We start from the raw sequence: 17,710 nt of genomic DNA on the forward strand, positions 1-17,710 counted from the left end.
AAATGAATGTTGACGCAAAACAATCTGGATAATCTTTTGCTCATTGGTTACTACTGTGTACCTGCAGGCAGAAATAATGCACATATTACGTAGACATACACATGTCTGCACAGACGGACGCATGACCTGTTCAAAAGTGACACCTTTTTAACGCCTCTCTTGTCTCTCTTTAGAGTAGCCTCTGTGAAGGTCACAAATGTCAAACTGAACAGCTGACCTGGACACCATGGACTACTTTAATTCAACACGTGTGCCTCCGGGGGAAATGACTGACTTCAATTACAGCCTGGACAATTTTGCATCATTCCTTTGCTGTAATCCATTGACTGTGATTGACATTGTAACTATAAGCATTGAGCTGCCAGTTCTCTGCTGGGCTGTTTTTGTTCTTTATCATCAGGTCAAGACTGGCTATGTCATACCCGTTTATGTCATAAACCTCCTCATTTCAGATTTCATTCAGATCATTGGTAGAATTTTTTATGACTTGTCAATGATTTTAATATTACCAGAATTTTATCCTCATGAATTTGGTAGATTTCTGTTCATGTTGGGTATATTTGCCAGTATTGGGTTCATGGTGTGTATTGCGCTGGAGAGATACCTCCTGGTCGTGCATCCATTGTGGTATCGATGTCACCACACTATCAAACACTCCATACTCCTTTCACTGGCTGTCTGGCTATCTCTGGTGCTGTTCTTAATAGGATTTGTTTTCGGTTTTTGGGCAGACAGTGGTATTTTGTTTGCATTCATCATAATCCCATTTCTCCTTCTTCTGTTCTTCCTGGGAGCCATATGGAGAGCCCTCTCTCACTCCATCTCTGTCCCACACAAGGAAAAGAAAAGAATTCTGGGTACACTGGCACTTATCCTGCTCATATATATAGTCATGTTCTGTCCAAGTATATTATTGATGTTTAATATCATTTCATCTTTCAAGGATTCTGATATATTGTATATTGTTTCTCATGCATTTATCTTCCTTAGCCCCCTAGCTGACCCCCTACTGTATATTTTGACTAAGAGACGCCAAACTCACAGGGCGAACAGAGATACCTCCACTGCTCTTAGTGAAAATATTACCAGTCTATAGATCATGTTTTCACAACAGGAAATATAAAATACTGGGAACACCAAACAATATCTGAATATAAAGTGATAAGGAGTCAGCTCTCCCCATTGTCTTCAGAACAGATTCAGTCCCTCTTCAAATGCTGTCACACATGTTCAGAACTGTGTATTTGGATATTGGAGCCTCCAGTTGTTTCAGTGATGAAGGAAGTGAATGTCTGCTTTGCTCTCAGTGCTCCAGAACTTTATATATAAAGTTTATCATGCTTGGTGATTGTTTGGGCCAGGGGTGGAAGATGTTAGACTTTATCCTGGCCTTAATGAAACCACTCTGGAAGGTGTGTATGGGGGTATTGTGAGGGAACAGCGTTCCACAACATTTCACTCCCGGTAATAATGGTCAAATTGCTTCTGAATAGTATGTCCCAGAAATGTCATTATGGTATGTAATCATAGGCAAGGATGTTGATGTTATATGACTGTTATTCATATTTAAAAAAATGATTAATCTAGCTCTGGTAAGATATTGGTTTCAGAATTGTGCAAAATATAAAAGTTGTTATTTCTCCACTTGCCTGTCAGTCATGCACGATATCTTCTAATAAAGCAATAAATGTAATTCCATGTATTATATCATACATTACATAATATTATATGATATTATATGTGTAATTACAGTAAACTTTAGACAAAGATTATACTTTCCACGGACAGGTTCATGTATTATTTGGGACCATATGTGCATACTGAATGGTACTTGTATCAGCAGCCTTAAGCCATTATAATTTATATTATACTGTAACAGATATCTGTTTTTGTTCATCCAAGTTTTCACACAGACAAATTCAATGCCTCTGCTTTGTTTTAGGATGCTTTATAAAATATTCAGCTGCTTTCATTCTTCTAATAAAAACACTGTAGCCTACCATTTCACTTTGTCCACAGGCTCACTAAAGTCTAATTCCTTTATTTTTGATGTTTTGTTTATTGGATCATCATTGAATTAGTATCATTTTTCCTCCCCGAATGACTGTGAAACAACATGTCTTGCAAAACTTGGAAATGTATTAATAACATGAGCATCAAAATGAAAAATGTCCCTTTGTTCCAAAACATCACAAATGTATAATGTCTCATTTTGATGTCTTTGGTGTTGTATATTTGGCTGATCTTATCTCTGCATGGGGGTGAACCACTCCAGCTTGACTCATTGTTGTATACCATGACTTCCTGATGTCTTTGACCTATCACCAGAGTCTGGATATCTTATTTTCAGCTAATCTGACAAGCGATATTATAACTCTTTGCAAGTGAACTAGGACAAGAGACACAAATAACCAGGCAGGAAACAGAAAATGCTATGACAGGGGAGCATGGAGTGTGAAAAACATACCATGTATATATTCTGTTAGAAATCTTGTTTCTATTTTTTGCATGAAAATGAAAAAGTGAAAGAAATAATTCAACACAAATCTGTGTAAGCCTGCATCAGCACATGTGTGTGGATGAAAGAATAATCTCTCTTCATGCATCTCATTTTTGTGTATACTACCTTCAGCATACAGGAGCGTTTTGTTGTCCTGATAATTCATTTCACTTTGAAACTGTGCTCCCACTTGTTAAGTGTTTCATAACAGCAGGAGCTCACAATCCAAAATAAGAAAAATTAGTTTCAGGAGGAGTCGCCAAAGAATAATAAATGTTTGACTTACTTGAAGCTTCAGAATGTTAAATCTATTGATAAAAGTTTTAAAAAACCAACCTGTTGTGACCACACAGGGTCTTCATCAGTGTATGACAAAGAATGGCTCAATGGAAAGTATGCAGCATCCAAAATACGACAGGAAACAGCTAAAGTAAGCAGCATATTACATACAGGAAACAGCTAAAGTAAGTTGTGTATTACATACAGGAAACAGCTAAAGTAAGTTGTGTATTACATACAGGAAACAGCTAAAGTAAGTTGTGTATTACATACAGGAAACAGCTAAAGTAAGCAGCATATTACATACAGGAAACAGGTACAGGATGCACTGTATTACACACAGGAAACAGCTACAGGGTGCAGTGTATTACAAACAGGAAACAGAGCTACAGGGTGCACTGTATTACACACAGGAAACAGGTACAGGATGCAGTGTATTACATACAGAAAACAGGTACAGGCTGCAGCGTATTACATACAGGAAACAGGTACAGGATGCAGTGTATTACATACAGGAAACAGCTAAAGTAAGCAGTGTATTACATACAGGAAACAGGTACAGGGTGCACTGTATTACATACAGGAAACAGGTACAGGATGTAGTGTATTATATACAAGAAACAGGTACAGGGTGCAGTGTATTACATAGAGGAAACAGGTACAGGGTGCAGTGTATTACATACAGGAAACAGGTACAGGATGTAGTGTATTATATACAAGAAACAGGTACGGGATGCAGTGTATTGCATACAGGAAACAGGTACAGGATGCAGTGTATTACATACAGGAAACAGAGCTACAGTCAGCAGTGTATTACATACAGGAAATAGGTACAGGATGCAGTGTATTACATACAGGTACAGGATGCTGTTTATTGCATACAGGAAACAGAAGTACAGTCATATCCAAAAGTTTTGGGCAGGCGTGAAAAATCTACATCAAATCAATATTCGGTGTGATCACCCTTTGCCTTCAAAACAGCATCAATTATTTTTGGTATACTTGCACACACCTGCCTAAAATCTTAGCACAGTACTGTATATTACAGAAGTCTATTGGAAGCAGAGCCTAAGTTTCCAATATATTACATACAGGAAATTGAACTACAATTTGCAGCATATTACATATAGGGAACTGCTACGGTGTGCAGTATTTTACAGGAAACAGAGCTATACTATTTATTTATATTCATAATATTACACAAAACAGAGCTACAGTATGCATATTATTACAGGAAGCAGAGCTATAGTATTCACTGTATTCCACGAAACAGACCTCTGTGCTATTGTGAAACACAAAGGGTTCCGATCTTTTCGTAGCTACTAACAAAATCTACACCTGCTACTGTCCACGCGTAGTGCTTGTGTAAATTCAAGAATGCACATAAATAATGCTTGTCACTATTGGAAATTTACATTTTAATTCATATTGCGCTGTTATGTAAACAATACGCAGATGCCTTTGAAACACGTGATATGAACATGACAAACAATTAAAAATATAACACATTTAGTTAAATTAGTTGGCAATTAGCAGGTTTAAGATCCAGATTAGGTTCATGATTGTGAATTATCTATGTAAATCGACTCAATAGATTACACATTCTTTGATGCATTTGCTTACATAAACCGGAAAAAATGCATTTATCCTGCGTAATAGTGCAGTTGGCACGCATTTGGAGGATGGAGCTGTGAGGAACGGCTGGCTCATTGGTAAGAATATAGCCTGCCTATACAATTGCATGTGTGTTTTATATATGGACTTACCCTTCTATATCCATAGGGGATAGGGGTTACCCACTGACGCCGTGGCTTATGACCCCACTGACCAAGCAGACACCACAGGAGCTGGCATACAATGAGGCACACGCTGCTACTCAGGCCATTGTGGAGCGCACAAACGGGGTCTTGAAGGCAAGATGGATCTGCCTGGATAATAAAGGTGGTACCCTTCTTTATGCACCTGGGAAGGTGTGCAAAATAATATTAGCCTGCTGTGTCCTGCACAATGTGGCCATTAAACAGGGCCTTCCCTTGCCTGAAGTCCCCAATGCAGAGGAATGACTGCCTCCGGAACCAGCTCTTGGGCCTCGAAATGCGGCTGCATTACAGACACGCCAGCGACTTGTAGAGCAATTTTAAGGTAAGTGTTGCTAAGACTGAATAAGCTGTGCACATTTTAGGCCGACAAGCTTTGCAAAAAGTTAGTTTCATTTGTATTTTGTTTTATATTTATATACAACATCCTGTTTCAGTAGGCTACCTCAGTTCATTTTCATGTCATGCTCTTTAAAATGTATACAAATAGGCTATATTTAATTATCAGAGTAAAAGAGAGTATCTTGATTATCTTGTAGTAAAAACACAGACATCACACAATACTGACAACATAACACTTTATTGTGGAGGACGCAAAAGTGCCTTGCAGATTTCCTTCAAGCTGGTGTTAATTTCTTGGAGGGACGTGTTGATTTGGTTGACTGCTGTAAGTAGACTTTCTTGATTCCTCAGGACGTCATCCGTAAGGACAGCCGGATCACCTCTTCGGCCTCGGTACCTGGGTGCAGCAGGAGCAGCAGCAGTGGCAGCAGGTGGTGGAGCCACATCATGGGAGAAGCACTCGCCAGCTAGAAATAGGAGACAACGTTTGTTTTTTTTCGTTTTATGTGTGGCTCTTTTTTCATTTGAAAGAAACATTAAATAAATCTTATTTGAAAAATGTTTAATTTACGTTTGCTGCAGACTGACTTATTTTTACATTACGTTACATTACGTGGCATTTAGCAGACGCTCTTATCCAGAGCGACGTACAACAAAGTGCAAATCAAACACAAGAACACGTGCAAAAGTGGACCTGAGAGGACAGTACAGTTCCGAGTCCTAGTGTAAACATACAGAAATTCAGAACCCTTGAAGAGTTGTTTGGAGCTGTACAGTATAAAACAGAGCTTTAGGCTATTAAGATTCAAATAATTTGAAGACGATGCATTCAAAACTGCAGTGGGCTATATGTTATCCGTATCCTTTCTTGAAATGAATGTTAAATAGCTCTACATTCCGACACTGATATCCATTACGCACCATATCGCACAATATAACATTACTGGTTTCCCGTTTCCACTTCATTCAATCCGAAGAGAAACCCCCATAAATGTTGTTTGTTTGGTGGGACTGTACGACCTAGGTTAAACTATACTAACCACTCAGCTATCAGTGATGGTTTTCAGAATGTATTATGATACAACAATTATCACCTTACCATCTGGGTTTGATGTTGTCTCCAGTGGAGGCATGTCGGTGTCTCCGTCAGGTATAATTCCTGACAGAGAGGTCTCCCCAATAATGCCAGTGATGCGCTCGTCAGCAGGTGATATTTGTGCCTGTGAGCCTCCTCCTCCTGTGGCTGATGCATGTTTTTTGTGTGCGCTTATGCGTTTCTTTGACTCCAGTTTCATGTCAAACCATTTACGTTTCACCTCGGATATGGTTCTATTGTCTACAGAGGCAACATTAACAGCATCTGTCAATGTTCCAGGCCTTCGCTTTGCCTGTCCCTGACACAACACCACTACTGATAGAAGAAAAGAAAATATTTTTTCTTGACTCCACTTCACCCAAAATGATTTCGATCTCCGCTTCAGAAAAGTTTTTTTTCTTTCTCTCTCTTTGTTTGCGCCATGATGACTGACAGGTCGACTGGATGCGTCTACACCTCCTTATATGGTAATCATTGTCTATTCATGGGCGTGGATTTATGCTAATTGCTGATTACCGGGAGCGCGCTTTCACTTTACGATGGATTGGCATTCATGATCATACACACGAGTTTACGATCAGATCTGAGTTTCCCGCGGCGTTCATGAATCCGAAGTAGGTTTTTAGTAGCGTGGACGTTTATGTGCAAATCTGCACATAGACTTACTAACGTTTCATGAATGAGACCCAAAGTGTCCAGTAAGGTGAATTCATTTTTTTTACATAAGTAGTATCTTGTATCAAGATACTTGTGGATTCACCCTACTGGACACTAAGAAAAATCGGCACTTTGTTTTGCATAGAATTCTGGCATTTAGAGTGTGATAAACTTTTGTGTCTACCAGTCACCAGTCACAAGGTAAAATTAATTATATATACTACATAATAATATATGCAAATAATCCCTCTTTCATCACTATCAACATCATTTCTAAATAAGTTATTGAAACCTTGTGAATGAGAAGATGGGTCAGTTGGTAATTTAATTATTAAAATGATTACTTATAGATTAAATACTTTAACTTTGATAGTATGATTCCCTGAACTCTATTCCAGAAACACTTTTGATACAAAGAGGCGTGTCTCTTCTTCTATTGTGTATGTGTCTCTGAGCTAACCAAGTTCATTTATATATGACTATTACTAGAGTATGCGTCAGTGTTAGCCAAGTTCCTTGAACAGTTAGTCAAGCATCAGAGAAACTGAAGAAGGTGCTCTGTCCAAAGAACTTCTTTTGGTAAGTTCATGGTTGCTTTCTGAGAGTGAATCTGGGTTCGGGAATTAGCTGGGTTCGGTTGATTCGGGACAAAAGACCATCTCTATTTGTACTGTTTTTCAAACTTTTTTTAAATATACGCTGTTCACTTGATATTGTAATATACTAATTCAGTATTTGGTTGTAGTTTATTTTTTATTCGGTTAAAATGAAATAGAGAAATGAGTGAAATGTACATGCCTCTCTCTCTCTGTGATCTGTGCAGTTCTGAGGAAACAGGCAAACGTGTACCTGCCAAAGCTCCATCAAGCATATTCTCAACTTCACGATTCATACTTAAAGGTGACTGTCATGTCTCTCATATAACTGCACTGATTATTATTCCTTATTTCAAATGTTCATGGGTGCATATTTCTTCTGGTTAATTAATAATGGGTCTTCATTGTTTTATTCATGTAATTTTTAAAAGTCAGAACACAAAATTGGTTGTTACTAGCTTGCCACCAGGTCACTTTGGATGAGCAGGCAAGCTAACTCCAACAAATGATTTTCATGCTGGAAATGGATGGTTCAGATGGTGGTTCAAGATTACAGATAACTATAAGCGCACAAAACACAACTAACTTTGGAGTTGCTAATTACGTCTCAGTTATGCTGTAATGATGCAGACAGATCTCTCCCTCTGGTTGTGTGTGTGTGTATGTGTGTGTGTGTGTGAGTGTGTGTGCGTGTGATACAATAATGTTTTATGGGAAAGTTATGGGAATGGGATGACTTGCTTTTTGTTTGAAGCTCTAAGTTTTTACTTAGTAAGTGTAACCCGGAGGCAAATGCCACTCCGCCACACAGAGCTGACAGCTGTAGGAACAACATCAATAAGGCAATTAGCACAGGTGTGTTTGCCCCATGGCAGAAGCATGTATTCATCTAATTTGGACAACTCAGTATGGACAAGGAAAGAAAATAGTTTCATGAAAAGAAAGAAAACCGATGTTGGTATAACTGGCCTTAGTATGAACATGAACATTATCAGGTGCCCAGACCAAACAACCAAGCACAACCCAGGAGTAGGCAGAAAATATGTCTTTATTAAATGACCAGCTTGGATGAAAGAATAATGTCTCTTTAATCCATCTCATTTTTGCGTATAGTACCTTCAGCATACAGGAGCCTTTTGTTGTCCTGATAATTCATCTCTGTCCTCACCCTTCCAAGAGACAATGAAAAACTTCAAGCCAAGTAACTTGAGTGAACATAACATCAATGTCACAATAGTTTTTCTTTTGTCAACATAATGTAATGTTACTTTCTTAAAAGAAAAATTAATGAAAAAGGAAAAATGTATTTAGATTTAAAATAAAAATGTACTTGTTAAAAATGAATGTTGACGCAAAACAATCTGGATAATCTTTTGCTCGTTGGTTACTACTGTAGAACCTGCACAGCTAGACCAATGAGGGAATAGCTGGAGGTGAAGGGACGACGTGTTCTTTCCTGGCTGTTGAATGAAAGATTTTAATTATCAAACTCCGCACACGAACAGAGCACAATTATGTTTAGGAATATACTGGGTCTGTTGCCACGGGTCGGATATGGATTGACCTGCCCCATATCCCGCTTACAACTGGCCTGAAACAGATCAGTAATATTCCTAATATTCTCCGTTCGTAAACGGGGCTGTTTTGAAAGCTTAGTGGTTACTCTCGTTCCACTCGTTTATCTGACTCCATTTAAAATATATAATTTAGAAATTTGGGTTTGGAATTTACGCGAACCTCGGGAGTGATTACACTCGACTCGTACCTGCGCCACTATTACTCAATATATGTTCTCGCGATTTAACATTATTGCTGAATATCTCAGTTCGGTGTAGAACTCAGAGGCTGAGGGTCCAGTCAACACAATACATGCAACACTGTCATGATAGTTGCGAGCCCAGGTCGGCGCAGCATTAACTGGGCTCCTTAGAGCTAATTCGACAGGAACCGGCGCATTAACGCCCATGGGTTCCCTTCGCGTCCAATCACAAGAGCCATGCCTAACCGACCCTTTACGTTGGCCGAAACTTGCTGGCCTCACAGCTTAGAACTATCACATGGGTACCAAGCTCTCAGTTCGGTGTAGAACTCAGAGGCTGAGGGTCCAGTCAACACAATACATGCAACACAGTCATGATAGTTGTGAGCCCAGGTCGGCGTAGCATTAACTGGGCTCCTTAGAGATAGTTCGACAGGAACCGGCGCATTAACGCCCATGGGTTCCCTTCACGTCAAACCACAAGAGCCTTGCATAGCCGACCCTTTACGGTGGCAGAAACTTGCTGGCCTCACAGCTTAGAACTATCACCTGTACCACGGGACTGCCGATCGGTCAGTCCTTGGTCCCCATTGTCCCCCTCAATATTCAGTTGTAATTTAGGCTGAAAAGGTACAAGATCAATTAGAGTCATGGAGATCATGCAAGTTACAAACAAAATAATTTATTTCCAGACGGGTAGGCAGTTAGCGTAGAATAAAACAGTCAATTACAGTCAATAGACAAATTAAAGATAAAAAGAATAGAGTGAAATCTTACCCAGCCTGCTTTCGCTACACACATATACAAAGTATGCACAGTGTGGGAAATCGAGTGCGATCTTCCACTGCTACACATACATACATACATACCCAAGACATGTTGTGTGGGAAGTCGAATACGATCTTCCCCGATTGGTCTGTCTCCCTTGCTTTTATGCCAAATCATACATTTGAAACCAGGCGGCAGTGCCATAAATCAACCTGGAGGGGTGGTCAAATCTGGAATTTAGACCCCCACCGTTGGGGGTTGTTGAGTAGGGAAAATGAGATGATTACCAGGAGAGGACGTGTAGGTTTTCCCTTGAGTTATTGAAACTATGGTTTATTAAAATCCATTTGGTATGAAATGTATCTCATCTGATTCCTTGACTTTACTGGATCACATCCATACCAAACAGATTATCCTAATGTTTTGTTATGGTGCAGTTATCATGAAACCTCCCTCCTGTGTATCCATTTTACATGTAATTCATGTTATTACTACAATGGGCATATTGCAATACAACAAGGATCACATGGGCAATGTTTACAATATTGTACCGGGTCTATTGACCATCTAAACAACAGTTTTGAGGTTTTCATTCAAGAGAGTAGTCCCTGGGGTAATGACAGCAGTGCCCAAAGGAGGGCACTGTGGTACTGCCCGGAGTCTTTCCCCCTGGAAGTGACCAGGTGTGGGGCCATAAGATGTTAGGCACATTCCTTTCCCGGGAGTTTTAATGGCCCACATGGCCTAATTGCCCGGGAACCGCTCATCCACCCACCATATATCTCTCCTTTATCTTCTTGGCGTCACTGGTCTGGAACTCCTCAAAAGGTACTACAAACAGTATTGTCCTTTGTCCCTTTTGACACCCACCAGAACCCCCACCTCACAAATGGCAGAGTCAACCCCCAGCTCACAGGCTCTTCACAGATGGCAGCCCTTCCTGACCTTAACCACTATGCTACAGGCCGCCCCATCATATCTATGAATGCTGTAGTTGGGAGTTTTCATGATAACTGCATTATGCTGTAAATATGTCTTTGTGCCTCTCATGGTAATATACCTTTTGGATAAACCTGATTTGGGTGAATGAAAGGAAAGGAGACATCCCAGACTGTTTGGTTTCTTCTCCTTATCTCCGAAATCCAGGCCTTAGTTCTAAAAAGTGAGTCACCCATCTATAATTTACAGCCAGGCCCACCCGGCAGGGGGCTAAAACACCTGGCTTCTACAGAGACAGCTTTTGCCCAGTTTCCCCTCGGCTCCTGAATGGTTGTGATATCAAAGGTAGACTGTTACAAAAACTAGACCATTACACCAGTCGCACTGAACCAATCAGAATAACACCAAACATCACTATATTCTGACCTGGGATTATCATGAAACATCTTTATACCATCTCCAATATTCCTGTTCTGGAATGTGAGAAAATCCTTCTCTAGCTCTCCCCCACAGGCATGTGTGCCAATGGTGGGGGCTAACAATGCTCCAGGAGGGGGAAGTCAGCAAGCTGACCAGCGCATGAGACCAAATGTTCCTTATGACTGGCTTACACTACTATGTACATGCAGGCAGAAATAATGCACATACTACGTAGACATACAAATGTCTGCACAGACGGACGCTTGACCTGTTCAAAAGTGATACCTTTTTAACGCCTCTCTTGTCTCTCTTTAGAGTGGCCCTTGTGAAGGTCTCAGGAAGTGAAGAATCACAAATGTCAAACTGAACAGCTGACCTGGACACCATGGACTACTTTAATTCAACACGTGTGCGTCCGGGGGAAATGACGAATGTGACTTATAGCCAGGGATTTTTTGGCATTGAGCGTTTGCTGACCGTGATTGACATTGTAACTATAAGCATTGAGCTGCCAGTTCTCTGCTGTGCTGTTTTTGTCCTTTCTCATCAGGTCAAGGCTGGCTATGTCATACCCGTTTATATCATAAACCTCCTCATTTCAGATTTCATCCAGATCATTAGTAGAATGTTTTTTGAATTGTCAGGCAAGTTAATGTATCCTTCACCCCGTACTGAGATATATGCTTTAAGTCTGTTCATGTTGGGTATATTTGCCAGTATTGGGTTCATGGTGTGTATTGCGCTGGAGAGATACCTCCTGGTTGTGCATCCATTGTGGTATCGATGTCACCACACTATCAAACACTCCATACTCATTTCACTGGCTGTCTGGCCATCTGTGGTGCTCTTCTCAATAGGTGTTGCTTTCAGTTTGTTTTTAAACAAACATATTACATTTGCCTTATATACCTCCTTTATAATAATCCCATTGCTACTTCTTCTATTCGTCCTGAGAGCCATATGCAGAGCCCTCTCTCACTCCATCTCTGTCCCACACAAAGAAAAGAAAAGGATTCTGGCTACACTGGCACTTATCCTGCTCATATATATAGCCCTGTTCTGTCCAACTATATTATGGATGCTTGGTATGACTTTATCTTTCCAGGATTCATATATATTTTTAATTTTTTCTTTTACATTTATGTTCCTTAGCCCCCTAGCTGACCCCCTACTGTATATTTTGACTAAGAGACGGAAAACTCACAGGGAGAACAGAGATATCCCCACTGTTCTTAGTGAAAATATTACCAGTGTATAGATCATGCTTTTATAACAGGAAATATAAAATAGTGGGAACACCAAACAATGTCTGAATATGAAGTGATAAGGAGTCAGCTCTCCCCATTGTCTTCAGAACAGATTCAGTCCCTCTTCAAATGCCGTCATACATGTTCAGAACTGTGTATTTGGATATTGGAGCCTCCCTTTGTTTCAGGGATGAAGGAAGTGAATGTCTGCTTTGCTCTCAGTGCTCCAGACCTTTATATGTAAAGTTTATCATGCTTGGTGATTGTTTGGGCCAGGGGTGGAAGATGTTTGACTTCATCCTGGCCTTAATGAAACCACTCTTGAAAGTGTGTATGGGGGGATTGTGAGGGAACAGTGTTCCACAACATTTCACTCCCGGTATTAATGGTCAAATTGCATGTGAATGCTATGTCCCAGAAATGTCAGTATCGTATGTAATCATAGGCTAGGGTTGAATGTTATTCATAAATGATTAATCTAGATCTGGTAATATTTTCAGAATTGAGCAAAATATAAAAGTTGTTATTTTTCCGCTTGCCTGTCAGTCATGCACTAAATCTTCTGATAAAGCAAAGAATGAAATTGTATGTATTATATTATACATTACATAATATTATATGATATTACATGTGTAATTAGTGTGAACTTTAAACAGACATTATACTTTCCACAGACAGGTTCATGTATTATTTGGGACCATGTGTGCATGCTGAATGGTACTTGTATCAGCAGCCTTAAGCCATTATAATTTATATTATAATGTGACAGACATCTGTTTTTGTTCATCCAAGTTTTCACACAGACAAATTCAATGCCTCTGCTTTGTTTTAGGATGCTTTATGAAATATTCAGCTGCTTTCATTCTTTAATAAAAACACTGTAGCCTACCATTTCACTTTGTCCACAGGCTCACTAAAGTCTTATTCCTTTATTTTTTATGTTTTGTTCATTGGATCAGCATTGAATTAGGATCATTTTTATAATACTTTAATTCAACACGTGTGCCTCTGGAGGAAACGATATATGCGACTGACTTAAATTACAGCCAGGACAATTTTATATAAATGGTAAATGGTTGGCATTTATATAACACCTTTATCTAAAGCGCTGTACAATTGATGCTTCTCATTCACCCATTCATACACACCGACGGCGATTGGCCGCCATGCAAGGCACCGACCAGCTCGTCAGGAGCATTTGGGGGTTAGGTGTCTTGCACAGGGACACTTCGACACAGCCCGGGCGGGGGATCAAACCGGCAACCCTCCGACTGCCAGACGACTGCTCTTACTGCCTGAGCCATGTCGCCCCATATATCATGCAGTGTATACATTGACTGTGATTGACATTGTAACTATAAGCATTGAGCTGCCAGTTCTCTGCTGGGCTGTTTTTGTCCTTTATCATCAGGTCATACCCGTTTATGTCATAAACCTCCACATTTCAGATTTCATCCAGATAATTGGTAGAATTTTTTATGAATTGTCAGTCATTTTATTGGAAGCAGATACTTTAGGACATATTATGGCATTTGCTTTATCTCTGTACATTTTTGGTGTATTTGCCAGTATTGGGTTCATGGTGTGTATTGCTCTGGAGAGATACCTCCTGGTCGTGCATCCGTTGTGGTATCGATGTCATCACACTATCAAACACTCCATACTCCTTTCACTGGCTGTCTGGCCATCTGTGGTGCTCTTCTCAATAGGTTTTGTTTTCAGTTTGTCTGAAAACAATATCATATTACATGAGGAGGTTTATGATGTAAACCGGGCTGGCTTGGTCAGTCTTCACCAGGTGGTACAGGGCATAAGCCACCAGGCATAGCACAGGCACCCCGACAGCGAAAGTCACCCAGCTGACAACTTGCACCAGGGTCTGGATGGATGACGTGTTGCTGCTGCTGAGTGTGAAAACATTCTGCCTGAAGTTTACTGGAAGCTTCAGGCAGAATGTTAAGCATACACCAGGGGACTTAGTCTTCATAGTGCATTCCCCGTTCAGATACCTAGGCGAGGACAACACACAATGCCTCCCGACACACCCCCTGCATATTTAAATCTATTGATGAAAGTTTAAAAAAACCAACCAGGGTATGATGAAGAATGGCTCAATGGGAAGTATACAGTATCTAATATATGTCAGGAAACAGAGCAACAGTAAGCACTGTATTACATACAGGAAAAAGAGAAGTATATTATAAAGGTCTATAGGAAGCAGAGCCTCAGTTTGTAATATATTATATACAGGAAATGGAATTACATTATGCAGCATATTCCATATAGGGATTGTCATGATCCTGGATTCTGTCTGTGAGTTTATCTTGTATTTTTGTAAATTTATTATTTTTCAAATTCATGTCTGGTTTTCTGTTTACATTCATAGTTCATTGCACTCATCTTCCCCTGTGATGTCTGTGTCTTTATGTAGTTCTGAGCCCGAGTCACTTCCCTGTCTGCATTATTCACTATTTGGGTGTTTTCGGAATTTTCCGGTTTCCCACAATTCCTTCTCAGTCTCGCTTTTCTTACTTCTCCTTTCATGTTTGTAGATTAATTTAAAAATAACAACTAACATAGGTTTTATACAGTACTAATTATATGAACAAACTAATTACCTATTATATTGTCTAACTAACTAACACTAGGTTTGTGTAATTATAATTTAATAATTTAATCACGTAAACTAACAGACTAACTTTATCTCTATTTCTATACTGCTCTATAACTGTGCCTCCCTGTTCTATCTCTAAATTGCCTGCCTTATTTCGGCAAAGTTTTCCCACCTGCTCTCCACTATCCTTAACTCTGTGCAATTGTCTACTCCCTAATCCGGAGCGGTTTGTATTCCATGTGTGGCAATGTGAATCCAGTCCGCATCTTTGTGCATCCCTTGTTTTTGTATTATTGCCCTTCCATGTATTTCACCAGATGTCTATTTGTTAGACTGCCCTCACTCCCATGCCCCACCTAGGTTGTCTCATTCCCCTGTGTATTTACACCTCTTTCTGTTCCCGAGTTCTGCCCTTGTGTTCCCGACCCCCGGTTCTAGCTTCCCTGTACATGTGCCCTGATATATTCTGTCAGTTCTGCTTTTGGATTTCTGCCTGGTTTTTTGGTTTTTGTTTTGGTACCTTTGCCTGTCTGTCTTCTTGGTTTTGAACTCTGCCCGACAACGCTCTGCCTGCCCTCCATGTACCTGTCTCCTTGTATCTTGACCACTGCCTGTTTTTGGACTACCTTTTGGATCTGCCCCTTTATCATTAAAGCCTGCCTTTTTTCACCTCCTCCCTGAGTCTACATTTGAATCCTCAGTCCCGATACCTGACAGTGAACTGCAACAGTGTGCAGTATTTTACAGCAAAAAGAGCTATACTATTTATTTATATTCATAATATTACACAAAACAGAGCTACAGTATGCATATTATGACAGGAAACAGAGCTATAGTATTCACTATATTCCACGAAACAGACCTACAGTATACAGTACAACCTATTACATACAAGAAACAGAGCTACAAAATATATCGTATGGAAAACAAACAAACACTTGAAGTTTTTCATTATTTTTTAAGATGGTATGGACTTCAGATTAGCAGCAAAGTTAATATGCTAGTAAACAAGTGCATACCATACTGAAATACAGATGAAATAAATAATGCATTCATTTTCCATCACAGCAGAACATAACAGTTGAAGCAACACTGATACTTCCATTTGATGTTAAAAAAGTGCTATTGTTATTCTATGCTGTGTGCTATTGTGAAGTGTCCAGTAAGGTGAATTCATTTTTTTTTACATAAGTAGTATCTTGGATTAAGATACTTGTGGATTCACCCTACTGGACACTAAGAAAAATCGGCACTTTGTTTTGTATAGAATTCTGGCATTTAGAGTGTGATAACAAACTTTTGTGTCTACCAGTCACCAGTCACCAGTCACCAGTCACAAGGTAAAATGAAGGATTTATATATACTACATAATAATATATGCAAATAATCCCTCTTTCCTCTGATAACCTTTTTCATCACTATCAACATCATTTCTAAATAAGTTATTGAAACCTTGTAAATGAGAAGACGGGTCAATTGGTAATTGAATTATTAAAACGATTACTTATAGATTAAATACCTGTGTATGTGTCTCTGAGCTAACCAAGTTCATTTATATATGACTATTACTAGAGTATGCGTCAGTGTTAGCCAAGTTCCTTGAACAGTTAGTCAAGCGTCAGAGAAACTGAAGAAGGTGCTCTGTCCAAAGAACTTCTTTTGGTAAGTTCATGGTTGCTTTCTGAGGGTGAATCTGGGTTCGAGAATTAGCTGGGTTCGGTTGATTCGGGACAAAAGACCATCTCTATTTGTACTGTTCTTCAAACTTTTTTTTAAATATACGCTGTTCACTTGATATTGAAATATACTAATTCAGTATTTGGTTGTAGTTTATTTTTTATTGGGTTAAAATGAAATTGAGAAATGAGTGAAATATACATGCCTCTCTCTCTCAGTGATCTGTGCAGTTCTGAGGAAACAGGCAAACGTGTAACTGCCAAAGCTCCATCAAGCCAATTCTCAACTTCACGCTTCATACTTAAAGGTGACTGTTGTGTCTCTCATACAACTGCATATAAATGTTCATGGGTGCATATTTCTTCTGGTTAATTATTAATGGGAAGCCTGGGAGTCTTCATTGTTTTATTCATGTAATTATTTTGTGTGTACAGTTTTGTAATGAAGATTGTTTGGCAAGTTGTAAGCAACACTAGTGCTAGCTGCAACAGACACTGCAGGTGCTGGTCAGGCAAATGTCCATCAACTTCAACTTAAAGTTAGAACAAAAAATAGGTTGTTACTAGCTTGCCACCAGGTCACTTTCGATGAGCTGGCAAGCTAACTCCAACAAATGATTTTCATGCTGGAAATGGATGGTTCAGATGGTGGTTCAAGAGTACAGACAACTATAAGTGCACAAAACACAGGTGACTTTAGAGTTGCTAATTACGTCTCAGTTATGCTGTAATGATGCAGACAGATCTCTCCCTCTGGTTGTGTGTGTGTGTATGTGTGTGTGTGATACAATAATATTGTATGGGAAAGTTATGGGAATGGGATGGCTTGTCTTGTCATAATTTGCTTTTTGTTTGAAGCTCTAAGTTTTTACTTAGTAAGTGTAACCCGGAGGCAAATGCCACTCCGCCACACAGAGCTGACAGCTGTTGGAACAGCATCAATAAGGCAATTAGCACAGGTGTGTTTGCCCCATGGCAGAAGCAAACATGTATTCATCTA

At 39.6% G+C, this 17,710-nt stretch overlaps 1 protein-coding gene across 1 annotated transcript; it reads left to right on the forward strand.

Moving 5' to 3' along the window:
* The first annotated feature begins 265 nt into the window (after positions 1 to 265).
* Positions 266 to 11,540, forward strand: si:ch211-132e22.4 (G-protein coupled receptor 4). Its single transcript, XM_061228697.1, has 2 exons — positions 266 to 918; positions 11,489 to 11,540. Exons 1-2 carry the CDS (start codon positions 266 to 268, stop codon positions 11,538 to 11,540), a joined length of 705 nt encoding a protein of 234 aa, XP_061084681.1.
* The last annotated feature ends 6,170 nt before the right edge of the window (positions 11,541 to 17,710 follow it).

Source organism: Conger conger, chromosome 18, assembly GCF_963514075.1.
Source record: "Conger conger chromosome 18, fConCon1.1, whole genome shotgun sequence".
Taxonomy (NCBI): Eukaryota; Metazoa; Chordata; class Actinopteri; order Anguilliformes; family Congridae; genus Conger; species Conger conger.